Source organism: Ips typographus, linkage group LG10 (genome assembly GCF_016097725.1).
Source record: "Ips typographus isolate SLU linkage group LG10, UJ_Ityp_2.0, whole genome shotgun sequence".
Lineage (NCBI taxonomy): Eukaryota > Metazoa > Arthropoda > Insecta > Coleoptera > Curculionidae > Ips > Ips typographus.
This window is the reverse complement of record NC_138431.1, coordinates 5033460-5060284: the sequence shown is the minus strand read 5'-3', so window position 1 is coordinate 5060284 and position 26825 is coordinate 5033460. Positions and strand designations below refer to the sequence as shown.

Here is a 26825-nt window from a genome sequence, read left to right as displayed (position 1 = left end):
AAAAATCTTGAAAACAGTACATTTCAATGCAGAAATGTCCAATTTAAGAAAATCATAAGAAATTTTTATTGAAAATCTAATTTCAAGTCTTTCAAATTGTTTTCAGTACTAAAACTTCTTGATTCCGTGTCTTATAGTAAAAATTCGAACTTTTAGGTCTTAAAAAATCTTGAAAACAGTACATTTCAATGCAGAAATGTCCAATTTAAGAAAATCATAAGAAATTTTTATTGAAAATCTAATTTCAAGTCTTTCAAATTGTTTTCAGTCCTAAAACTTCTTAATTTCGTGTCTTATAGTAAAAATTCGAACTTTTAGGTCTTAAAAAATCTTGAAAACAGTACATTTCAATGCAGAAATGTCCAATTTAAGAAAATCATAAGAAATTTTTATTGAAAATCTAATTTCAAGTCTTTCAAATTGTTTTCAGTCCTAAAACTTCTTAATTTCGTGTCTTATAGTAAAAATTCGAACTTTTAGGTCCTAAAAAATCTTGAAAACAGTACATTTCAATGCAGAAATGTCCAATTTAAGAAAATCATAAGAAATTTTTATTGAAAATCTAATTTCAAGTATTTCAAATTGTTTTCAGTCCTAAAACTTCTTAATTTCGTGTCTTATAGTAAAAATTCGAACTTTTAGGTCTTAAAAAATCTTGAAAACAGTACATTTCAATGCAGAAAAGCTCAGTAGTCTAATTATTTCAAGACGTGCAAACAGTTTTCAGTGCTGAAACTGTGATTTCATGTTTAAAAGTCAAAACTATAACTGTCAGGACCTGAAAACTTTGAACACACTAAATATAAACTAAAATATTCTTGTATAAAATAAATGGCGTACAAATTGATGTTTTTATTGCAGGAAAACTGGAAGAACTTCCAGAAATCGACCGGAAAATCTATTTTCCGGAAACAAGCAAATCGCACCCAGTAATGCACGTGCAAGGAAATCCGACTTTTTCACTATCCTATCGTCTAGTAGACTTTTGCTACAACATCACCTTGGTAAACAGTGAGGGAACTGTGGAACTGAAACCACCAGGATCACTTCAGTGTACTTTCAGGATTTACATGCCCTACGGGAATCGAGTGGCCCTTAAATTACAAACGGGAGACGAAAACGATTCGGAAGGTTCGTATATATTTACCCAAGAGAAAAAACAGCTGCAGGCACTTTTTCCAGCTGAATATCATAAAATAAAGCATATTTTCCTTCCATAAAAGTTTCGTAATACCGTACTTTCACACGTATAACGTTTATTAAATTTAGTGAAGCATTTTTCCGTTGGTTTATGAACGCGTAAATATTTGATGAAATTATGTGAGTTTGTTCTAGAAAAGCATCAAAATCTTAGATAAACCTTTGACATTATCAGAGAAAATAATAAAAAAAACGTTCACTCAGAATACTGATAAAGACAAAAAGAATGTAAATTAAAAAAGTTTTTCAATAAACAGTTTTTTGTTGAAAACCCTACCTGGGATATTTAATATCAAATTTCGTTATTTTATTAACGAAAATTGCCTCACCGTTTGACCTTTACCATTAACGAATTTAATAATTAACTTCTTTGAAAATAACCCTTTGACATTCATTAATATGTGTCCCTAAGTGCAAATCGACTTTTACACTTAGGGACATATTAGAATAATGCATTAAAACCTTTCTGTCGCTAATCTGGGATATTTAATTTTTATAGAGTGAAAAGTTCTAAATTCTACTTTAAAAGCCAACTGTTATGTGGGTTTTCTTTAATTTTTACATTTAACTAACTTAAATCTACTTGGACACCTCTAATTGGACAATTTAGGCTATTTTGATCGTGCCACACATCTTGTCATTAAGTATGACTTAAAATCGCAAAATTAGGCCTTTAAGTCAACTTTTGACTTGAAAATTCATATTTACCTGTCCCTGAGTCCTATTTTTAGGTTCTTGACTATAAAATCTGACTTAACCATACAAAACTAAGGTTTTAAGGCAACTTTCACATTTTTTGTTACTGTTATTTACATTTTAACTTTCATTTTGAGTTTTACACGTTGAATCTAGGCTTGACAGCCTATTTTTAGGACCCTGACTATCAATTTTTCACTTCTAGCCGCAAAATCTAACTTGAAAACTCAAAGTTAGGGTTTTAAGGCTAAATTTCATGTTCTGAAACTTAGGAAGTGTACTGAAAGCTTTTAATTTTAATTTTAGACTTTGTTGGTAGATTTGTACACTTTTAGTTGCAAAATGTGACTTAATAAGTCAAAATTAAAATTTTAAGGCAAGTTTCTGGAAGCTGGTTGCAGTTTTTCACAATTGAAACTTCAAAAGTGTTTTGGAACCTCCAAATTTGAGTTTTATAGGTTGAACGTAGACTTGGAGACTTATTTTTATGTTCCTGACTATCATTTATACACTTTTAGTTGCAAAATGTGACTTAAAAAGACAAAGTTAGGATTTTAAGGCAAGTTTTAGGTCACTGGTTGCAGTTTTTTATATTTGAAACTTCAAAACTGTTTTGGAAGCTCTAAATTTGAGTTTTACAGGTTGAATGTAGGCTTGGAGACCTATTTCTAGGTTTTTGACTATCAATTTTACGTTTTTAGTAGCAAAATCCTACTTACACAGCCAAAAGTAGTGTTTTAAGGCAATTTTCATGTTCCTTGTTAGGGGTTTTTATACTATAAACTTAAAAAGTGTTTTAAAATCTTTCATTTTGAGTATTATACGTGGAATATAGATTACACAGCCTATTTTTAGGTCTCAATCAATTTTCCACTTCTAGCAACAAAATCTAACTTGAAAACTCTAAACTAGGGTTTTAAGGCAAATTTGTATGCTCCTTGTTGTGGTTTTTCACATTCTAAACTTAAAAAGTATTCTTCTTATTTTTAGGTTCCACACATTCTACCTTAGAAACCCAAAAATTAAAGTTTTAAAGCAACTTCCATGTTACTTGTTACGGTTTTTAACATTTTACACTTAAAAAGTGTTTCAGAATTACATTATAATGAATAATTATTGCAGGGCAAATTTCAACGCCTGCGCAAACAACAAACACCACCTGCACCGGACTGCTGGCCGAACTGCACGACGGCAACACCGCAAAATCGTTCTGCACCAATCCGGGAGACGAGGGCCGTCAAATCGAGACCGTGTCCAAGGCCAACAAATTCCTGGTGAAGGTGTCGCGACCGGCCGAAACGTCGGGAGTGACGATGCTGCGCATCACGTACCGCGCAGAACCGGTCGTGGACGTGGTGGGGGTGTGCGATTTTGGGTGGGTGGCAATGAGGCAGTTCTGCGTCGCCGCCTTTGATTCGGTGAGGAAGACGTGGTCGAAAGCTGAGGAAGAGTGCGCGGGACGTGGGGGACATTTGGTTAGTGTGAGGAGTGAACGGGACCAGAAGATTTTGAATCAACTGCTGTTGAATAGGTAAGGAATTCAAAGTTTGACTAAACCATTGACTTGGAGGTACCCAAAGCTATTTCAAGGTTTTGATTTCTGAAAACTTAAAATGTGACTTTTACTGTCTGCAAATTGAGTCAGTCACGTTTTTGGAAATCACTTCCTCAATGAAAATTTACCTCAAACTGCAAAATTTGACTTTGAAAAATTGAGTTAAAAAATTTCTAAAATTTCAAGTTGTAAAGTTTTATATCAACGCCTCCGCCTTGAAAAATGACTTGAAAGCTTTAAATTTGACTAAAAAACTGTCTTTGACATTCAAAACTAGACTATCAAACTTCCATTTCAAAATTTTTTAACTTTGAAGTTTATTTTGAACTTGAAATGGGATTTTTGCAGTCTAGAACTTGAGTACAAGCTTATAATTTGACTCATGAATATGAAATTTAAATTTGCATAGAAACTTTGTTATTTCTAGGAGTTAAATGGACTTTTCAATTTAAAATGGCACCTTGTAGAGCAAACTAATTTTGCCCTGCTAAATTGGTGGGTCGTTTGATGTTGCAGCTCCGCAAAATTCACTCCCACATAATTACCGACCTTTGAACGTAGAAAACAACTAAAAAATAATTTAAAAAACCTGGAAATTCTTGAAAATTAGGTACATATTTAGGTGCCCACCTAACGTGAATTTAAAGTGGTTCATTAAGGGTTTGCTCCCACGTTGTTTGCGAGTTTTAATAGAGAATATTCCAGGCAAAAACTTTGTACTTTTTCTCAAATCCATCACAAGGAGGTGCACTTATCCAGATGATTTTAGTTCTAGAAATTCAATTGCACTTTCCGAACATAATTTCGTGCTTGCTTTCACTGCTTCCAACCTTGATTAAAGCAAGTCCCGGAGGAACGTTGCGAAATCCAGTTTTTCCTGTTGCTTCCCGAAGGCAAATCGAGAATAAAACTACGCTTTGAGATGCACGTTTTATTTTACAATTTTTTTTGACTTAACAACCGGAAATCCATCCACTGTTATCCCCACTGCAAGAAGAATAAGTGGTCCAAGCCTTAAATCCAGGCACTTGTCCTATAGCTTCGGTTTGTTGGTAAATGTACTGGACACAGTCAATGTCCTCGCTGATGTCATCTGACAGTAAACTGTTGCAGCTTATGTCACATCCATTACCTGGAAAACACTAAAATGAACACTGTAAAACTATTAGCAAAACACATACCAGGGGAGTCACCAGATTCGCACCAATACAAAGAACTGATTTGGAATATTCCATAATCCCAGGTATTCTCATTAATGGCTGTTGTGTCAAAGTTTGATTCGGCATGAGCAATGCATACCCAGGTGCCCACCTGGTCTTCGGGGACACCTTTATTCCTTAAAGCTGCAGCCACCTCGCATTGGCTGTAGACTTTACCTTCTGCTAAATTCGCTACAAAAGCTACAGACAAACATTAATTGGCTGTGGTATATGGAATATTATCAATTACCTGCTACAGTGAAGAAAATTATCACTTTGGTGTTCATGGTTGTTTTGAAACTAGACAGGCCTACCTTTAATACCTATGCAAGTGCTGATAAAAAGTACTTAAAATTAATTGATTGCTGCACTTTTGCATTGTTTGTTATTGAAAATATTTGCTTTGATCTTGATAATAGTACCTATGTTTAGTAACTACTTACAAATAATGATAATTGTTCTTTGTAACCTCAATTGTTTTTGATTTATAGAAATACTGATTCAATGAACTTTCCCACTGTAATTCAAGCTTTTGTAACAATTGATCAAAATAAGGTTGTCAAAGTATTGCAAGTCGATTCTTTTTGACACTTTTTTTTGACATAGGCATTCAATAACTGTCAAAATTTGATCTACGCAACCTTGAAACTATTAAAACACTGCAGTAAAAACAAAAATTAGTGACAAGTTATATACGTTAATAATAATTGTGATTTTATGGTATTTTTGTGACGGTTTAGTTGGGACACTATTCATATTACAATAAAAGTTACAGCTGTCAAAATTTCTTCTATAAAACTATAAAAACCTTCTATTTAGTATCAAAAGCAGTATAATTTTCTTTGACAGCTTGAATTTACTTTGATAGCTCTAAACTTGGATTTTAACTGTTTAAATCGTCGTTTAGACTGTAGTTCAATGCGGAAACTGTTAAATTTTCCTTTATCGTACCATGAAACTATGAAAAGCATTCCAATATAAAAACAAATTTGGAAACAAGAGTTATTAATTGCTTTTGATAATTTTATGGTTATGGAGATGTTAATTAATTTTTTATTGCTGTCATAATTTTGAGAATTGTTAAAATGTCCACCATTACAGATTTTTTAAACCACTCTGTATAGTGACGTCTATTACTGTTCAGTTGGTAGTAAAGAGGTTTGATCTAAGTTAACTTGCAGCAGTCGTGGCCGAGCGGTTAAGGCGTCTGACTAGAAATCAGATTCCCTCTGGGAGCGTAGGTTCGAATCCTACCGACTGCGGATTTTTTTTTTAAATTAAAATTATTAAAAAAACTGCATAAACACTTTTTAAAAAATATTTTAATTCAGACTTTTCTCAATAATTCTAATTTAGTTAGTTAAGCAATAAAACCACAATTTTTTTAAAAACCTATTTATTCAACTGAAAATTGTTACAACTCTTCAAACTTACTATCTGAACGATATGGCTTCATTCTTCTTTGGTTAGGACCTTTTGGATGTTTTTTGAACCTAATAACAACCAAAATATTTAATTACCAATACAGAAACCAAGCCTTTAAAGGCAAACAACGATCCATTAATAGAATATTAAATCTCTATGTAAAACCTATAGAAAGTCGTGTATTTTTCGCTCAAACTGTGACTTTATTTATAGGACTACAATAAAAATAGACTAGTGAAACCCACATCTGGTGGAACTACTTCAAAATAACACGAATTCAAAGAGGTCAAACCGCTAAATTTTTACTTTTGTCTGTCAAAAGGTGACCAGCTCCAACAAATCAAACTAAATTTATACTTTACCCACTTTTTGAGGGTTATTTTGACAGGAAATCAGTTTAAACCTTTGAATTATATTTCTTACTGAAAAAAAAAACAATATTTTTGCTGATAAAGTTGATTTATATTATATAGATTAGATATTGTTAATTTGAAATAATAAATTGAAGTAAAATCAATAAAATTCTAAAACTACTGGTTGAATTTCAGCATTTTTTTTATTAAAAAAGACAGTTTTTTAGAAAAAAAATTTCAAATGTAACGTGGTCTTTTAAATTTGATAATCCCTCAAAATGATCCTCAAGTGTCAAAATTGTTGAAAAGTATGAAAGAAATCAAATAACCAACGGATACACAAAACCATTTTACTTAAACGTGCAAAAGTGCTTTGACCAGAGATAAATCGATCAACTCCATTTCCTGAGAGATGGAGGGGAAGGAAAAGAGTACTTAAAGGGAATTCCAAACATCCACTAATCCTGGATTTTCTTTTCCAGTCCTGGATATCGAGATGGCAACGCTTACTGGATTGGGGCATCTGATAAAACTCAGGAGAGTGATTTTCGATGGTCGGATGGACTTACCTTTTCCTACACAAGTAAGTGTGTTTAATTAAAATGCATCAAACACAGAGGTGTTCACCCTGTATTTTTTTTACTTTTACTCCTAAAAATCCCTACAAATAGAACCTATAAAATATCATATTTTTTAAAAGTGATATACTTTCAACTGAGTCCTTGGGCTGGAATGAGGACAAAAATGACAAACAAGCACCTGAACAGGAAAAATTAAGAGAGATATCAAGGTGATTTTTTCTCTTGAACTACCCTGCAAACTCTGAGCTATAATATATCCAAAAATTACGGTTTTAAATTGAGTTCTTGAAGGTTTTCAAGAGACGAAAAAATAAAAAAAATAACTCTAAATTAACAAAAAAATATAAGAATTTTGAACAAAAACTTACACTTTACAGTTTATTGATAAGGATTAATAAATAGAAATAACTTTTTTTCGAAAAATTCTAATAAAAATATCGTTCAAGGACTTAGAGGGGGGCCAACTAAATTTAGAGTCACGGCCTAAAAATGCCCGGCATGCATGTGAATGTCTCGATTGCCTTATTCCGTTCGACTGTTCTATTTTTAGGGAAATTTCTTGATTTGCTCTGATTTTGGTCGCATACACCTGCACACCCACTTAAGGTTGCGTAATTACCAAATATCAAACTGCAAAACAACCGTGAGTAACAAGTTCGAAATTAAATGAATCAGACGGGTAAATAAACTGGATTTTGCCAAATAATTTAGTATGAAACTTGACCACTGCTTGTGTATTACTTGACCCATGCCAAACTCTCTCTATATATAACCTCAAACTTTTTCCTGGATCGCGGTATGGAAAAAGTCAAGTGCACATAGAGTGTGACGTTGATAAAGCGCCCTTCCATATAAATTATTTACTAGACCGGTCGAGGAGTAAAAAGAGCTCTCAGGACTCGAAGAAGACGAGAAAGTAGGTTGAAAACCTCGTTTATTAGTCGAGGCTCAACAGGCTCTATGCATCGATTGTAATGGCTCATTTGTGTGCTCGAAAATTGGATGTGAGAAGTAAAATCCAATTGCTACTCCAAAGGTTTACACTTAAAAAAAGTATTTAATAATTAATTTTTATAATTGTTATATTTCGGTTATGTACGATTTTTTTTTAAAGTAACAACTTGTCCAGTGTGGATTTATGTCACCAATATTGGAATTATTGGATATTTTTACAATTTCATTGTTCTTGGCTTGGGACACCCTGATTTTTGCATCAGACAAGAAAGAAGTTTTACTAATAATAATACTGGTTGTCTAGGGAAATTCTGGATATAAAATAATATACCATCTAGTAACTATCTAGAAAACGGTTTAATACTGTTTCATTTAAATTTTTGCCTAATCTGTGTCTAAATTGTGTCTGTGTCTCAAGAAAAAGAAAAATTCCTCCTATTCTAAATTGAAGCTTCAAACGAATGTTCAGTATAGTTTTTATTTGGTACACCCTATAGCGATATTTAACTGTTAAAATATTCACACCGGATTTTCTTCAATTTAGAATCTAGAGAGTGTAAAGAAGCTTCCTGTATTAGTTTTGACAATCCACAGGCTTCTGGTAACATTTTCGTCTATTGAAACACAGGGACTAGCTTTCTGGCTTCAGTTTAATACTTTAGGGACAGGAAGAAGCATCCAGATGTAATTTGACAACTCTTAGACATCAAAGAAGCACTCGGACATCAATTTGACGTGTTAGAGACAAAAAAAAACGAGCTTTCAATATTAGTTTTGACAATTTACAAGTTTCTGGTAGCATTTTTGACTATTCAAAGACAGGGACTAGCTGTCTGGTCTTAATTTTGCACTACAAGGACAGTAAAAAGGCTTCTAGCGTTTATTGGGACTATCCAAACGGTTCAGACAGCATTTTTGACTAACTTGAAGACAGCGGGAAGCATTCTGACATCAATTTGATGCTCTAGAGAGTGTAAAGAAGCTTCCTGTATTAACTTTGACAATCCACAGGCTTCTGGTAACATTTTCGACTATTGAAAGACAGGGACTAGCTTTCTGGCTTCAGTTTAATACTTTAGGGACAGGAAGAAGCATCCAGATGTAATTTGACAAGTCTTAGACACCAAAGAAGCACTCGGACATCAATTTGACGTGTTAGAGACAAAAAAACGAGCTTTCAGTATTAGTTTTGACAATTTACAAGTTTCTGGTAGCATTTTTGACTATTCAAAGATGGGGACTAGCTGTCTGGCTTTAATTTTGCATTACAAGGACAGTAAAAAGGCTTCTAGCATTTATTAGGACTATCCAAACAGTTCAGACAGCATTTTTGACTAACTTGAAGACAGCGGGAAGCATTCTGACATCAATTTGATGCTCTAGAGAGTGTAAAGAAGCTTCCTGTATTAACTTTGACAATCCACAGGCTTCTGGTAACATTTTCGACTATTGAAAGACGGGGACTAGCTTTCTGGCTTCAGTTTAACACTTTAGGGACAGGAAGAAGCATACAGATGTAATTTGACAACTCTTAGACATCAACAAAGCACTCAGACATCAATTTGACGTGTTAGAGACAAAAAAAACGAACTTTCAGTATTAGTTTTGACAATTCACAAGTTTCTGGTAGCATTTTTGACTATTCAAAGACAGGGACTAGCTGTCTGGCTTTAATTTTGCATTACAAGGACAGTAAAAAGGCTTCTAGCATTTATTAGGACTATCCAAACAGTTCAGACAGCATTTTTGACTAACTTGAAGACAGCGGGAAGCATTCTGACATCAACTTGATGCTCTAGAGAGTGTAAAGAAGCTTCCTGTATTAGTTTTGACAATCCACAGGCTTTTGGTAACATTTTCGACTATTGAAAGACGGGAACTAGCTTTCTGGCTTCAGTTTAACACTTTAGGGACAGGAAGAAGCATCCAGATGTAATTTGACAAGTCTTAGACACCAAAGAAGCACTCGGACATCAATTTGACGTGTTAGAGACAAAAAAAAAACGAGCTTTTAGTATTAGTTTTGACAATTACAAGTTTCAAATACAAGTTCAGAAGCATTCTGACATCAATTTGATGCTCTAGGTTTAGATGTTTGCTTCATTCCAGCCAAAAACTGTGAGTGAAGTATCAAAACTCTAAGTGAAAACCATCAAGGACTCAATCCATTACCGTGATTTTTGGATATGTTATCAGAAAAAATCACCTTTATACCTCTATTATTTCCTGAAATATTTTTTTTTTTCTCTTTTACTGTCTTTTTCTTAAATTTAATAGTTTCTCTGAAAACCATGAACGACTCAATCGCTGACCGTGATTTTTGGATATGTATATTTGCCCAGAGTGTGCCGGGTAATTCAACAAAAAAAAATCATCTTTATACCTTTATTATTTCCTAAAATATTAATTTTGTTTCCAAGCATGACATTTTATATTAAAAATAAAAATATCACTTGGTGATAGATCTAGAAAAGTTGAAATTTAAACTGCAAAACGTTTTGTTCTGTTTCAATCTGGTTAGGAGCAATGACAGTCCAAAAATGTAAAAATGACAATTTTCCACCGTTGAACAGTAATAAAATATAATCAATACAGTTCTATTTGAAAATACATGTTGCAACGGGTTGATTTGCCCTTTATTTCTAATAAAAAAAAGTTTCTAATAAACCATCACCCTGAATCACTAACTTTTATGCTTAAAAGTGTCTAAGTAGGGTTTCTCTTAAATTTAGGTTATGTTTAAGTATAAATGTAAAGATAAGAGAAATTCACGTTCAAACTGACATTGAAAAAGTTGAATATGATTTTTTTCACTGTCAGTATAGAGATGCACTACACAGAAAACACCAAAAAAGGGCAGATAAAAGTTACTCGGAAGAGTGATTGAGAATTCATTGTATTAGCTGGTTTTATGAAAAAAAAAACAGAAAGTGAAGTCTTACATTTTATATTGGAGTTTCGCCTAATCAAGGTATCATCAGAGGTCCAAAAAATTATTAAGTTAGGTTAGGTTAAATGAGTTTTTTCATAAACCTAACTGAAAAAGAAGTTAGTTACAATTATTACCAGTTATCTTAAAAGGCTCTTAACAATCAATAAAATTGTCAAATAATTACTGTAGGAAAACTAGTTAGTAAAAGTATTGATTTAGTTGTTTTTGGATTTCAATGATTTAAATGATACCATCTTCAGACTTTGACAATAAACCAATAAAAATCACCAAAACCACTAACATTTGTATCAAAATGTCAAATTATAAAAAACGTGGTCTTACGTTGTTTGTCACACTGTTTAAGTCTGATGAAGGTGACTTAGAGCGAAACGATATTTTTAATGTTATTAAAGCTGCAGTGTTTGGAAAGAGTTTCTGCCACTAAACATCAAAAATAACATATACCCATTACTTGTCAAATTCTTGATTCATGTCAGGTGAAATAAAACACCCTATATATTATATTTGGACTAATAATTCAATAATAGAGCCTTTAGCATGACAGACTGTCTTTATGACCATTTTCACACCATTTCAACAGTTGTCAAATGGAGAGGATAATGTAAAAAATGCTGAACAGAAAGTTTAGAGCAAATCTCTAAAAAATTAAATTTTTTTTGGAAAATAATTGATGGTCAAAAAGGTTTTACTTACGTGTAACAAACCACACAAAAACCAAGAGTTAGAGCAAAAAATATATTATCTGGATCCACTTTGGAGTGAAAAACAAGCCGTAGGAATTTTCGAAACGTCGAATCTGGGCGCTACGTGCATTTTTGGTTTCGGGACGCTATTTTTAGGAAGCGTCCGGCTTTGTGAAATTGCGGAGACGCTGCGCGTCCCGACGCCTCCCACCGTTTCGCGCCGCCATGTCTTATTTTGGGGCCCCAACGCCCCGAGCCATACATGGATGGTACCGGCTATTTTTAGATTCCATATACACACATCGGCGTAGGCCCAAAGGGCCCACCCTTAGGAATGTTTATGGGAAAATTTCTGGTTAGGTTAAATGAGTTTTCTGTTTGATTGTGTATGATTGATTGGTTTTGTGCTGTAATAAGTATAATTGTAGCTTTGAGGATGCTAAGTGTGGAAACAAGTGTAACTTTGTTAAGTGTTTAAAAAAAAGTGAGTCAAAGTGAAATTGCCATTTTGGGAGGTGGGAACGAGACTTGGTAAGTGTAACGTAGATATGCGTGAATAGGAATAGAATGGAGGGGAAGCGGCGCCACTGGAAGCGGACATCTATAAAAGCATAGTTGAAAATAACGGAGCCTCAGTCGCATTCAAGCTTTTAAGCTGTGTATATTCTGTCTTGTGTGAGCAGTAGTGATCAACCACATCAGACAACATGTGTGACGACGATGTTGCGGCTCTTGTCGTTGACAACGGTTCCGGTATGTGCAAAGCCGGTTTCGCCGGTGATGACGCACCCCGTGCCGTCTTCCCATCCATCGTGGGTCGCCCCAGGCATCAGGGAGTGATGGTCGGTATGGGTCAAAAGGACTCATACGTAGGAGATGAAGCCCAAAGCAAAAGAGGTATCTTGACTTTGAAATACCCCATTGAACACGGTATCATCACCAACTGGGATGACATGGAAAAGATCTGGCATCACACCTTCTACAATGAATTGCGTGTGGCCCCTGAAGAGCACCCCGTCCTCTTGACCGAAGCCCCATTGAACCCCAAGGCCAACAGAGAAAAGATGACCCAAATCATGTTTGAAACCTTCAACACCCCCGCCATGTATGTTGCCATCCAGGCCGTACTTTCCTTGTACGCTTCCGGTCGTACCACCGGTATCGTCTTGGACTCCGGAGATGGTGTCACCCACACCGTACCCATCTACGAAGGTTACGCTCTTCCCCACGCCATCCTCCGTTTGGACTTGGCTGGTCGTGACTTGACCGACTACTTGATGAAGATCTTGACCGAAAGGGGTTACTCATTCACCACCACCGCTGAAAGGGAAATTGTCCGTGACATCAAGGAAAAACTTTGCTATGTCGCCCTCGACTTTGAACAGGAAATGGCCACCGCTGCTGCCTCCACCTCTTTGGAAAAGAGCTACGAATTGCCTGATGGACAGGTCATCACCATCGGTAACGAAAGATTCCGTTGCCCCGAAGCTTTGTTCCAACCTTCCTTCTTGGGTATGGAATCTTGCGGTATCCACGAAACCGTCTACAACTCCATCATGAAGTGCGACGTGGACATCAGGAAGGACTTGTACGCCAACACTGTCTTGTCTGGTGGTACCACCATGTACCCCGGTATTGCTGACCGTATGCAGAAGGAAATCACCGCTTTGGCTCCATCCACCATCAAGATCAAGATCATCGCTCCCCCTGAAAGGAAATACTCCGTATGGATCGGTGGATCCATCTTGGCTTCCCTGTCCACCTTCCAACAGATGTGGATCTCCAAACAAGAATACGACGAATCCGGCCCTGGAATTGTCCACCGCAAGTGCTTCTAAGCTATTGGCTGAATGCATTTTCGACATGTTGTTTCTACTGTGTTCCATCTGCAGTTATTTTAATGCGACCGTGGTTGTACTGCCAGACAGACTTTCAAATTCGACAAACAAGAACATCTTGTATATATTTTAACATCTTTCGACTCTATATTTTACTTTATTTGTTAATACTATTTACTTTATGTAATTATATTACTTTTATTACCAGGCAGGTCAATAAAACCTCTTAGTAATAAAACGCCTGCCTTTCATTTCTTTTAGGATTCTTTTACCATCCACTTTGATGTTATTATTATGTTATATTATGTAACTTTTTTTAATAAACACTTTTTTTGGGTTATTACACCTCTCGTCTAAATTTAGCACCAAAGTGGATACACACACCGCCTAGTCTATATTTAGTACCAGTACCATTTAAGGCCATGCGGGAGCCATCCCACGTCACTGGATCTATTTTCGATCCGGATCAAAATAACCCATCTGGCAGTAAGAACTAGGAATTTTGTAATATTTACGCTGGGCTATTCTTGGATCGAAACAACTTATATGGTAGCGATTCCTGACGGTTCAAGCACCTCACATCTTTGTGTGGGGGAAATACCCAAAATATTTCCACGTTTCGCTATGATCGTCCATTCAATTTTCAATCAACCTAAACCGTTCCAAATTCAGTCATCATTTAGTTGTAACCTATCTAAATAACTTGATAACACTTACGTAATACACAGTATATGATTTGCATTCTGTTTTGAATATTCACAATTAAGTTAATTGTAGTATGTTTTAAGCCTCTTCAGGTCATACGTTGGATATTTTGCTTAATTTGAAACTTTTTTAGGAAATCCACACAGTTTATATGTATTGTCTGAATCTGATATTTTTGCATGGCAGAATAGCAATTTCTGCAGATATGAGCTATTGTATCACATTTTATCAAATCGAATTATTTTTAAGTCAAAAAGATTAGTTTGGCCACTCTGCATGCAGTTTTAGTAGGATATTGTCAGCTTAAAAATCAGGATTCAGTTTCTTTAACCTTTTTTAAGCAAAATTCTGACTGTCTATAGCTGAGCTGTTTTTTGCAACGTTAAACCACTCAAAAACTTCCGTTTTTTCTCTTCTTTCCAGTGGTGTGACTCAAAATCACTTTGGTGGATTTTGGTGTACAGGGTGCGTCTAAATAGTGAAGGTTGAAAATAGTAAACTATACAAAATAATTATAGTTTTTGTTTTGTTGGCCATTTTATCTTTATTTTCGTGTAGTTTGTTAATTTTAGGTCTTGGTTTGAAAAAATAAAAAGTGTTTTTTCTTCTTTCCTTAAATTTTAGTGGTATTAACATTTCAACCGTTTCAGTGGAAAAGTATACTTGTGCTAACAAAAAAGTTATAATAATAATTCAAAAATATAACAAAGGACAAGGATTTTAAGCTGAAAAATAATATACAACTTAAAAGGTGTAATATTTTAGCCTTGGTCGGTAAAAGTGGACATTTCTCTGCAGTGCAGCAACACTTAAAAGCATCATTTTCTCCCGGGTTGAAATAAAAGAAAATCCGAGCCGGGCAGCAAATAACTAGTCTATTCATAACATCCGGTGTGACTTTTCCAACAGAACTTCTTCTTCGAAAGTTCTAAATCAAGAGTCAGCGTCTTTTCCTTCGTTTTAAGCGCGAATCCGTACAATTCTCGAAATAGTTTTTGTTCTTCTCTTGTCGGCCCCTGAAGGCGCCTGCATAAATTTATACTTGCTTGTTGATTAAATCCGAAAATGCTGATGAATTTTGCGATGATTGAATGCGTAGGAGAAACGGCTTTGTAGCAATAAATCAAGCGAAAATAGCTCGGTGGTTAAAGTATTTTAAACCTCTTCAAACGCCTGAACTTTAACCGTCAAATAAATTAGATACTTTAAACTGGCCCGGATTATCTAGCACAAAATTCCTACTGGGTTACGCGAACCAGACGCTAAAAGCCTATACTTTGTTCGAGTAAATTGCCAATTTTAATCAGAGCCAGCTTTATGGGGTACATTTAACCCTAGAAACTACCATTTCCGTTAGTTTCGGGTAATTAAAGCCCTAAAATCGGTGTTAACCTAACCTGCCACAAATTGGCTTAAAAGTAGTTAGAACGCAAAGCGTCTTAAGCGACTTTGACCTTTAATTACATCTCTCATAACGGTTACAATCTTCATGAAGGTTGAAATAAAATTCACATTAAATGTATTTTAGAGTTCCATGCGAAGGATTTTTGACAGATTAAGTTGTTTTCTTTGGAGCTAGTTTTATGTGTCAAAATGTTGTAAACTGTCAAATACCACCCATGAAGCTATAAAAGTTGTGCAAAAACATGCTCAAGAGCAATACAGCAAACTTTATAAGTTTTTGAGTTGAATTTTTGTTTTTTAAGTTTGTTAAACCGTCATTTTTGGAGTTATCAGATGTTATTTTATATATTTGTAGTTTACTGGCAAAAATTTAAAAATCTAATCTTTTGATCAAAAATGAGTGTAAACCGTTCAATTTTAATCTTCTCCAGCACTAGAAAATCGATTAACAAATATACCGAAGGTTTTTCAAATAGTAAATAGTCCTTTAATTAACTTGACTATTCCTCAATGTTTAAAAGACCATAATTCCGTTAATGTGAGGATTTATGGGTGACCGAAAAATAGGAAAATATTACTTTTGAAGCCTTCTATCTAACCCCGTAAAGAACCGGAAAATTGGTCACCAAATATAGAGAAAATGTGAATTGTATGACCTTTTGTCGTAGCTTATTAAGGTTGGCAACGTAATAATTCGATTATTTTAACAGTCTCCTAAAAAAGTACTATTATTGTAAATCCTGTTTTTAACTAAACTTGCCAACTGAAATAACTCGTAAATTGACTTCTGGATCTGCTTTTAGATTGGTTTCCTGGTTGGCCCCAACACCAGAACTACAACAAACAACCCAACGATGACGGCTTAAGTGATCAAGACTGCGTGGAAATGAGACGTACCTTCACCCTCCCCACCTCCTCCACGGGGTTGGCCGACGATTTCATGTGGAACGACCGGGACTGTTCCACCCTCAATCATTTCATATGTGAAAAAACCCCGAACGACGGTAGGTTCCTTGTATTATACAGTAATTGTGGTTGAAACGAGATTTTCTAAAGAACCTCTGGAGGAAACCTGGTCACCTGACTGTAATCGCACCCTGATTTTATCCAGACAATCACCCAGGGCGTCCATATCCAGCCCTGGATTTCCTAGACATTATCCTGACAATGCAGACTGTGATACTACGATAATTGCCCCTGCGGGGTTTAGGGTGGTTTTGGATTTCGATGAGCTCGTTATCGAGAATGAGCCTAGGTTGGTTGACAGTATCAAACTCTGTGGGAAATTGTGGTGTAATAGTTTCCTATCAGTTGTAGCTACGATTATCTGGAAATAATCGAAGAAACCCCTAATGGATCGGTGGCAAACACATCCCGAAGAATTTGTGGAGATTGGAGTATGAAACTGAAACTTCTTCGTTATGTCAGTCACGGTTCTCGGTTAGTCTTAAGATTTAGTTCGGATTACAGCCACCATTTTGGAGGTTATAAGGCCAGAGTTTCCATGAAAAATGGTACTTAAAAGCATCTCCAAAAGTTTGTTGGCTAATAACAGATTTTTAGCAATGCAGTGCGGAGATGAAAGACTGCAGATGTTCAATGATGCCTGTTATTTGGTGGTCAATTATCCAGAGGTCACGTGGTCTACAGCCCAGCAAATCTGTCGTGGTATCAAAGCACTTTTGGCTTCCATAACCACTGCAGAGGAGGAGCGATTCGTTACCTCCACTATAAGAAAAAGCCCTGAATATAGAACCAGCGCTTTATATTGGTAGGGAATAGCTGTCGCTGGGAAAAACAGACTTATTTACACAACAAACTAGGTTAGGAGCAACCACAACGTCCTCTTCAAAGGATTTTAAATGGGTGGATGGTAGTCCTACCGATTTTCAAGGATGGCTTCCCGGTGAAAAACCTTCGGAAAATGATTTGGTGCAAACGCATACAGAGACAAAGTGTTTAGGTTTACAATGGACTCCCTCCCCTACCCTCACTTTACCCAGTGGAATTTACTGGAAGTCTCAGAGGTAATTAAAATAGAATCGAAGGCCGAATTCGTTTTCAAGCTCCATGGAGCGGGTTTGACGTCACGATGACGTAATTTCGCAAAACCATAGATTGAACAATTGTCAAATTACGTCATTGTGACGTCAAAAAAGCTCTGCTCGCTCCATGGAGCCTGAAAACGAATGCAGCCTATATTTAGCTAAAAAAACGTCATCAGTGAGTTTGACCACCGCCCTCTGTACAAGATAGCCTAGAATGTCACTTTTAATGGCGGCGTTAGAGGTTTTCGTTTTGTACACAAGCCTATGCAGATGCAGTAGAAAATATGTTTTTTTTAAAGTTTTTCGTGTAGTTGATTAGAAGTTGTGAGTGAAAAATCAAAGAACGCTTCATTCATGATCCAGATATGTATAGATATTGGTTTTTATACCCAATAAAGTCTAGCCAAAGCAAGTTTGGTTAGAACCCTTTCTCCCGGAAAGTACAACAAACTAATGTGAAAACTGCTCAATCAAAGAAAATTTGGAAATCCTTGAAGCTAGGTAAGCAAAACTGGTAAATGGGTTTTATATTATTACCAACACCTTTCTTTTAAAATGTAAATGTGCCAATGGAACTTTTAAAAGCTGTCCTGTTTCTTCAGAGTAAACCTTTGTTGCTCTCAAAATGTTGCCTATGTATGTAAGAGGCAATAAGTTTACTGAATGAGAAAGCATATTGTACTTACCACTGAGTATTGTGTTGGAGTAAAATCATTCCAGTTCAAAGCTTTCAACCACTGTTGGGTTCGAGCAGGGTCTTTTGGACACTTTTTGGGCCTTTCACCAAATTGCTTTTACAATTTGTCAAACAACAAGTGAACGGCATATTGTAGAGGCAATAGAATTTAAGTTAAAAAACCAACAACAAATTATAGAACAATGAAGGAACAATAACAATAGTGATAACACAATAAAATGAACACAAACTACACTTTCACTCGAATAATAAACATATAAACAACAATATATAATAGCAAACAAAAATTACTTTGGCAAGTAATCCCAAGTCTTGACTTTAAACCTTAAAAATTAATTTAATCATGGAAAAACTCAATTTCCACAGTACAAACAAATGCAAACTGTCAACGACTATTTCGGCCATATTGGAATTTTTGGCATGCACCTTCTTGGCTTTCTTGTACAGATGGCGGTGGTTTGACGTATCCAAACTGCATTCGTTTTGCTAAGAGATTAGTTGCGGGCTATTCCGCTCTCTTTCTCACACGCAGTTATTTAATGAACGCAGATATGATTCAAACGTGACAGTCAAATAACTTATTGTATTTTTGTTAGTTGTGATCAAGTCGGAGGTTATGTTTGCAAAAAGAAACGTCAAAACCTGGACGCAACTTTCGATTTCAACCGCACTATGGAGGGTGTTGAAGGGGTGTTAACCACCCCCAACTACCCGGAAAACTACTACAACAACCTGGATTTTTTAGTGCGTGTCGTCGGTCCCGAACGAACCAGACTGAAAATCCGGTAAAATGCTTTTAATTCCCCTTTTAAAAGGGCAGCGTCGAATTCTCTTTGTGTCTCAGATTCTCGAAAATCGACGTGGAGTTTCAAATGGAATGTCTCTACGATTACGTAGAGCTGAAATCGGTTTCAAAGGGGGAAAAGTTACAGCAAGACGGCACCAGGTCGTGTGGTTTCCACGCCACGCAAATGGATCGTTTCGACTTTGTCTCGCAAACTAACGAAGCAGAAGTAAAGTTTCACTCTGATTATTCGGTTACCGGAAGTGGGTGAGTGGAAAAAGTTTTAACAGGAAGTAAAATGAAGCCTTAGAACCCAGATTATATGCTTATATTATCCAGGGAATGATATAACCTTTAAAAAGGGTGGTTTTATTATAGCTGCATAATGGGTTTGCGGTGTTTTGCCAAGGGTTAACGACCAATATACCAGGTGCTTTAATTTTTTTATCTAAAAACGTAATTTTTAAAGATTTTCTATGACGTGGACTGCCGTGGACGTTTCTGCTTGCCCTACACAAACCTTAACAGCCCGAGAGGGCATTATTGAAAGCCCCAACTATCCGGACACGTTGCTACCCCACCTGGATTGTTCCATCGTCATCCAAGCTCCCCCAGGAAAACGTATTTGGCTGGAGTTCGAGGACGTCGACCTCGTCGACCTGGAGCCCGTAAATAACCACGACGTCACGTTCGAACTGCAACTGGGCAAAAAATCGGAAAACTTCAGGCCTTTTCACCAAAACGACCTTCTGACCGAGGGTAAGTGGCGGTATTACAGACATCTGCACGTGGGTCGTAAATTTTCTGTGCGATTAGAGCCAATTTCTGGCTGATTGCTCGTCGTCGTAAGGGTGGTTATATTCAGAAACCGCCCTCCGGGGGTTTTATTACAAAACTTTTACATGTGGAAAGGTGGTTTTTAATTAAAGTTACGGCGCAGGTAATGAAAATTGTTTATTACAATCAAAAAGGGGGCGGAAAACAATATGAGGGTTGATTAGGTTGTTATCAAGTTTCAAGGGAGTCATTTCAACTAGAAACTGTATTAAATTTGATCTCTTTTACTTGTATAACAAGTTTTACACTTTTGGCAGCATTTACCTAGAATGTGTAGCAAAACTAGTGTATTTGTATCCTGATGGTCTATCCAATGCCATTTTTTTGAACACCCTGTGTATGTCCAATCTTGTTGGGGTTAGTACGAGATTAAAGGGCAGTTTGAGCTACATTTTTTGAGTTTTTTAGAACCCCATAAATGGCAGAGATACGAAATTTTTTGAAATTTTGATTTAACTTCGGGAAAATAGTCGAATATTTCAGAAATGGTTCGAGATACGAAAATTTTACAAGATACCAAAAATGTTCAGAATGATCTTCTGGATCCAGTGGACTAGATTCACACCCTCTCAGAACCGGGTTGCTAGTTTTAAATTTAACTCTTTCCTTCTTATTTTTTTGAACACCCTGTATATGTTCAATCGTATTGCACAGGGTGAAAGTTTTGAGCTCTTACAGTCGCTAAAACCCCAAAAATGGTCGAGATGCGGTATTTTCAAGATCACAAAGTAAAATATCATGGAAACGGTTAGAATTACGGGAATTTTGACCAAAAATATTCAGAATGGCTTTCTGCACCCCAAAAAAATGTTTGAAATAAATCAATGTTAATTAAAAAAATTGATTTTTAAACACCATCACATAATAGCAATGGTTGTTTTTTTTAATTAACCCTCCATTTCAACAATTTTCCACTCGAAAATTAACGGAAAAACAGAGTAAAACTCAAGTACTCTGTCACTTATAACCGGTTATTTGTCTTCCTTAAGAGCGAACCGGGCTTTTAATCTTCTCAAACTGGCGACAGTTTTCCCTAATTACACTACCGCTTAATAAGCCAAGGGGGAAATTGTCCCCGGTTTAGTTAGGCAGGTAGTTAAGGGCCAGCCCAATTAAGCTCTTTTAAAAGCTTTATATTTATCTTATGGGTCCTTTTGTTCCAAGAACAAAAATAATTGAAAAGACCAAACATTTCTTTCATCTTGCAGGTAACTTCATGTCCTACGATGAAACTCTAAAAATCAGACTGCAAACTGGTAAACGCCCCAAAAAACGTGGTTTTAAAGCGACCTACAGAACTTCTGATCGGGCCTCCACCGACGAAAATGTCATCATCCTCCAAACCAACACTTCGGGCACACTGCTCTACTTAAACTACCCTCAACAACCCCCCACCAGCTTGGATTTTTTGCAGCGTTTTATTGCCCCCACAGGTCACGTGGTGTCCTTAACGTTCCACTCAGTGAAACTCTCCCAATTTCCTTGTCAAGACGAGAATGGAATGCTGGAAGTGTTTGATCGGTACTCGGACACGAACGGCACCTGGTGGAGATTGTGTTACCAATCACCTTTCGAAGAAGGGATTTTCTTTGGGAGTTCCACGATTCACATCAAATCGTTCCTAAACTCGATTCAGTTGCGTCAGAGGAGCGGTCTTTTGGGAAACCCTCTGAATGCAACCCTGCGAGTCCTGGTGGACGAGGGCTACAAGAAAAAGCTGATCAATTATGGCAACAATGAAGTGGAGGCTTGCAGCCCTAATCCTTGCCAAAACGAGGGAAAGTGCGTTAACAAGTTGAACCGGAAAATTTGTCAATGCGTGGGATATTTCACTGGTAAGTCTGATCTCTGAAGATGTCATTAATGTAAACCAAAAATGCCTAAACTGAACTATACAAAAGTGTATGAATAGACACTGATTAAAGAGCAAAAAGATGGTAATGAGGGTCTTCGCAAACGATTCCTGTGGATAAAAGAAGGCCGAATCGTTCGGGAACGTTGCTACTGTAATTGCAGCCCTATTTTGCATCGCGCCAGCCCTTTGTGACGTCATTAGGCAAGCCAAACAACGCGAAAAGTCCTTTTCGCGACCTGAATTTCCGATCAGCACAATGCCAGATTTGTTCTGGGTGCTGTAACAATTGCCACGTGTTTTAATTCTTACGACACTTTAAGGATTAGTCAAGTTTTCAACTTTACTACATGCTGGTTTAATTAATAATGCATAAGAGGATTGAAGGTGCCCAGGGGCCTAATTCTTGAAAGCAGGGAACGGACTTCTCAAGAGAAGTGTTGATAGAATGTGACAGAAGAAGCAGACAATGACGGGTTCCTGTCACATTCTACAGGTCTTTCTCTTGATAATTCCTTTCCCTCGTTTCCAGAATACGCATCCTGTTGTTGTTTTATAGCTTAATGAAACGTGTTTTGACAGTTGTCATTTTCATAATTAATACACAAGACTGAGACTACAACAGACCGTCATAACTGTCAAAATCCTACTCATAGAACGATAAAATGTAATCCATTGAATTTGTTCTCTACTCTAATAGAGAGAGGTAAACAGTTTCAAATCTAAAATCTAATTATCAAAATTTCAAGAAAAAATATAAAGGTAATCTGTTTGAAATTTTAAGCAAAAACATGCTTTTGCCAAATTAATCAAAATCTAGATCAACGCAAATATGCGTTGATATGCGTATTTTATGTCAAAACTGTCTATTCAGCGTGTAGGTTAGTCTGCCAGGGAAGTGTCAACTGTCAAATCGTGTTCCATGGAGGTATAAAAGTGTAAAACACACTTAAAAGTCACTGAATTTGCTTAAAGGCATTTTACACCTTCATGAGTAGGTTTTTGGGTTATTTTATGTCAAAACTCTCTATTCAGCGTGTAGGTTAGTGTGCCAGGGAAGTGTCAACTGTCAAAACCCGTTCCATTGAAGTATAAAAGTGTAAAACACACTAAAAAATCCCTGAATTTGCTTAAAGGCATTTTACACTTTCATGAGTAGGTTTTTAGGTTATTTTATGTCAAAATTGTCTATTGAGCGTGTAGGTTAGTGTGCCAGGGAAGTGTCAACTGTCAAATCGTGTTCCATGGAGGTAAAAAAGTGTAAAACACACTTAAAAACTACTAAATTTGCTTAAAGGCATTTAATTGCATTTTACACCTTCATGAGCAGGTTTTTAGGTTATTTTATGTCAAAACTGTCTATTCAGCGTGTAGGTTAGTTTGCCAGGGAAGTGTCAACTGTCAAATCGTGTTCCATGGAAGTATAAAAGTGTAAAACACACTTAAAAACTACTAAATTTGCTTAAAGGCATTTAATTGCATTTTACACCTTCATGAGCAGGTTTTTAGGTTATTTTATGTCAAAACTGTCTATTGAGCGTGTAGGTTAGTGTGCCAGGAAAGTGTCAACTGTCAAAACCCGTTCCATTGAAGTATAAAAGTGTAAAAAAGACTTAAAAACCCCTGAATTTGCTTAAAGGCATTTTACACCTTCATGAGTAGGTTTTTAGGTTATTTTATGTCAAAACTGTCTATTGAGCGTGTAGGTTAGTGTGCCGGGGAAGTGTCAACTGTCAAATCGTGTTCCATGGAAGTATAAAAGTGTAAAGCACACTTAAAAGGCAGTTTCAACAAATTTTCAATTAAAAGTCGTCCTAGCAAAACTATGTCTGTCAGACTTATCTAACACTCGGTAAAATGACCTTTAGACGTCCTAAAGGTCATTTTATCTTGTATTAATAGCACTGTTATGTAATCTCGTGTAAAATCATCAAAATGGCCGCCTAAAATGGCCAAATATTGACCAATGTCTGGCAGCAACGAATTCCTGTCCACTGGTTTGTTTGCACTAAAATTCTAAGGCGGTCTCTGATTGGACAATTGTAAATCAATTATTAAACCGAGTTTACGGTTGAATAAAATCTTGCTATTTGCAACTTTAATTGTTCAATATGGTTTATGGGTTGCGGTATAGTACTGCAGGGCTTTGCAGTAGTACTTTTTTCTATTTTAAAACCACCTGCTCTCTACATTCTGTTATTTGTATACACGGTGATCAAAAGAGAATTTCAAGGACTACAAATTGGTATTTTGCACCACCCTGTAACTGTCCGGAGTTATCACCTGTCAAAGTAGTAGAAAGAAAGATGTCTAAAAAAAAACAAAATCTAGATCAACGCAAATATGAGCAATATTACATACACTTAACAACTCCTTGGAATATTGGGCGAATCATATGTCAATTTTCATTGTCATTTGAAAAATCAACCAACGTGGGACCTGTAACCAGATACTATTAGATTTCTAGTGTATTTTTCTCAAACATCAGTCCATTGTAAAATCTTTGGTTTAATAGCGTCCCTCCTTGGATAGATATCTACTGTATCTTAGTAATTAAGGCATTACTGATACCAAATCAGTTATACATAAACACTGCTTCTGTCAGGTCTTTTCTGCGCAATCACGCAATGCGACCTGGAACCGTGCGTATTTGGTACCTGCGAACTGACCGAAACTAGTTACAAGTGCCATTGCAAACGCGGTTACGTAGGATTCACGTGCGAGCAAAAGAAGAAACCCTGCGAAGGAAATCCGTGCGAGAGTCGCGGTACCTGTATCGAGAAAGGTAGCGGGTACCAGTGCAGGTGTCACGCCTGGTGGGAGGGCACCAGGTGCGAGAAGCGCATGCTCCACATACCGTACAAGCCACTGAGCGAGCGCATGCTCCACGAACCATTCTGGTTGGGATTGATGACGGTTTTTGTAGTGATGGCGGTGATTGGGTTGGTGTGGTGTGCCAAACGACACTTTCCAGAAAAAATTGAAAAGCTGTTGGCTGATGAAGATAGCAGGAGAGGTAAGTGCAGGCTTAAGTGTGATGATATTCTGAAGTTGTGACTTGTCCAGGTCATTCCTTGAGGAGTACGTCAGTCAGGGAGCAATTGGCTGCGGCTTCGGGTGGCACAGCGTTGGCGGCAGCAGCGACACCTTCTCCAGGTCCGGCTCAAGGCCGGTCGATCTTCGGCCGCCTGGGTATTCGCAAGCCGTCCATCCTCAGCCTGACCAGTCCACACGCGGGCGGAGGCAACAATTCCGGCGGCTACTCGCCCGCCACCGCCCGTACATTTAGTTTGGACGATTTACTTAAACCTCCTCCCAGACGTAAGGCGCCTAAGCCTCTCCTGTGTTTTTTCTCTCGTGTATTATCTTTGATCTGTCTTTTTCTATCTTTGGATTTGCCAAATTTTCATTACCGTAATTTCTTTTGTTGCTCAAAAGTACAAAACATAACTAATGAACAAAACACAGTTGTAAACATACTGAGTGACTCATGAATAATGAAACTGAGACAAATCAACGTTGCTTTACTTGTACATGTCCTAAACTAAAAAACAACTACTCTTCTCTTTTTTTTTTGTAGCTCAAAACTAACTATCCCTCTCCCTTTCTCACGTGTGGCTGGTAGGTTGCACTGAACATTTAATTAGTTGAATTGTTGTACATAAACCGCACTTTTCATGTAACCACATGAAATCTGCACTTAATGGTGTAGCTTTCGGCTGTAAATGTCTTTTCTTTTGGGTGTGTTGCAACCTCTGACACACGCTCTCTGCTCCCAGGTAGCCCATCGCCCAAAAAAAAGCGCAACAACTCGACCCCAACCAAAAAGAACGTAGCCGAGAAGAAACAAATTTTGCAGCAGTTAATTTCTCCAGTCAACAAACACGTGTCCAAAAGAGTTAGTCTGGGAGAGCTAATCCAAATGACCGATCGTCAGGCTAGCGGCATCCAATCCGCACCCTCCGTTATCATCAAAGAAACCAAACTCTCAGAAGATCCGGCTTTGGCCGCTTTGAACGACCCCAAATTGGAGAAGAAGGTGACTTTTGCCAGGTTGTTGAATAAAGTGAGTGCCGAAATGAGTTCTGGCTCCGATATGGAAATGGGGATCATGCAGTCCAACCGACTGGGGTGTATTTTCCCGAGACCTGCTAGTACTCCACCTTCTCCTGGCGTGGTCAACAGGAGCCCCAACAGCACTTCTAGTAATCAGGGTTTGTCTGTGGGTGTCTGGGGTGGTTGTGCTATACATGTTTTTGTTTTCCAGGAAGTGACTCCTTCACCAGCTCAGACTTAGCCATCCCCACAGCTTTAAGCTCGAGCATCAGCGATTTGCTGATCAATCGCAGGCATAACAGTAGCAAAAATCCTATAGGGAAGCAAAAACCTGCCAGCGCCGACTCTATCTTGGCCATGTTCCGCAATTTTTCTTCCACATCAGCAGCAGTTAACTCCTTGAAAGTATCTCCTTCGACAACTCCAACAGCCTCCAGTCCCCACGATGATATAGCAGGAGACGACGAATCTTCATCCTCTTCAATTCACACTCCAGTGTCTTTCTCCAGTGGAGCTCCAGAAAGTCCTGTAATGCATCATCACAGCTACACCCAGAGCACTATAGAAGTACCAGTGTTGGACCCGTTGAGCGCCCACAGATCATCAGGAAGCGGAACAAACTTACTACACCCACCTACAATTTTACTGGAAATACCTAGCACAATCAACAAGTGCCTTTCTCCTATAAGAGAGTTGCCCACCCCTTTACCATCGCCCATGCCCTCCCCCGCTATTACTCCCATCATGCGAAGGAGTCAATCTCCAATTGCCAGGAGGGCGCAAATGTCCGCGTCTTCTCTGGACGACTTGGACAATAGTGATGATAGGATTTCAGTGGAGATTCCTAATATTTCGGTGAGCAACAGTGATGATGAAGACGTGAGGTGTCCGGATATTGCCATTGATCTTCAAGCTGAAGATGGACTGATTATGGAAGAAGCAGCAGCAATGCAACAAAGTGCCTTATATAAAGCAAAGGTAAGCTGTCCCACAATAGGTATTAAA

The 26825-nt window shown here is 37.2% G+C and overlaps 3 protein-coding genes and 1 non-coding gene across 6 annotated transcripts in view; 3 read left to right on the top strand and 1 right to left on the bottom strand.

Annotated features, from left to right (window-relative positions):
* Nucleotides 1-26825, top strand: part of LOC145734530 (uncharacterized) — a 66057-nt gene that overhangs the window by 33696 nt on the left and 5536 nt on the right. The window contains exons 5-20 of one of the 3 annotated variants that reach the window (XM_081987954.1): nt 862-1131; nt 3019-3427; nt 6911-7011; nt 16350-16550; nt 16603-16801; nt 16858-17060; nt 17110-17317; nt 17370-17573; nt 18888-19076; nt 19136-19342; nt 19545-19834; nt 21121-21747; nt 24370-24780; nt 24831-24956; nt 25544-25978; nt 26032-26798. In XM_081987954.1, the coding sequence (XP_081844080.1) occupies nt 862-1131; nt 3019-3427; nt 6911-7011; nt 16350-16550; nt 16603-16801; nt 16858-17060; nt 17110-17317; nt 17370-17573; nt 18888-19076; nt 19136-19342; nt 19545-19834; nt 21121-21747; nt 24370-24780; nt 24831-24956; nt 25544-25978; nt 26032-26798 (4847 nt within the window). Of the gene's footprint in view, nt 1-861; nt 1132-3018; nt 3428-6910; nt 7012-16349; nt 16551-16602; nt 16802-16857; nt 17061-17109; nt 17318-17369; nt 17574-18887; nt 19077-19135; nt 19343-19544; nt 19835-21120; nt 21748-24369; nt 24781-24830; nt 25086-25543; nt 25979-26031; nt 26799-26825 lie in introns of all 3 variants that reach the window. The other 2 variants (XM_081987952.1, XM_081987953.1) reach the window with 2 other exon arrangements.
* LOC145734571 (lysozyme C-like) lies at nt 4368-5054 on the bottom strand. The gene is made up of 3 exons (XM_081988045.1): nt 4901-5054; nt 4633-4851; nt 4368-4583 (listed from the first exon to the last, which is right to left on the bottom strand). The coding sequence occupies exons 1-3, from the start codon at nt 4935-4937 to the stop codon at nt 4405-4407; spliced, it is 435 nt and encodes a 144-aa protein (XP_081844171.1). The 5' UTR covers nt 4938-5054; the 3' UTR covers nt 4368-4404.
* On the top strand, nt 5831-5912 carry TRNAS-AGA (transfer RNA serine (anticodon AGA)). The gene has a single exon. It is a non-coding gene; the product is annotated as a tRNA-Ser (tRNA).
* LOC145734560 (actin, muscle) lies at nt 12231-13675 on the top strand. The gene has a single exon (XM_081988028.1). It carries the CDS (start codon nt 12307-12309, stop codon nt 13435-13437), a length of 1131 nt encoding a protein of 376 aa, XP_081844154.1. The 5' UTR covers nt 12231-12306; the 3' UTR covers nt 13438-13675.

Coding starts and splice junctions, on each gene's coding strand:
- LOC145734560 (XM_081988028.1), top strand. CDS start 12,307: ATGTGTGACGACGATGTTGCGGCTCTTGTCGTTGACAACGGTTCCGGT.
- LOC145734571 (XM_081988045.1), bottom strand. CDS start 4,937: ATGAACACCAAAGTGATAATTTTCTTCACTGTAGCAG. Junction 4,852..4,900: donor AATTTTCTTCACTGTAGCAG/GTAATTGATAAT, acceptor GTTTGTCTGTAG/CTTTTGTAGCGAATTTAGCA. Junction 4,584..4,632: donor CGAATCTGGTGACTCCCCTG/GTATGTGTTTTG, acceptor AGTGTTTTCCAG/GTAATGGATGTGACATAAGC.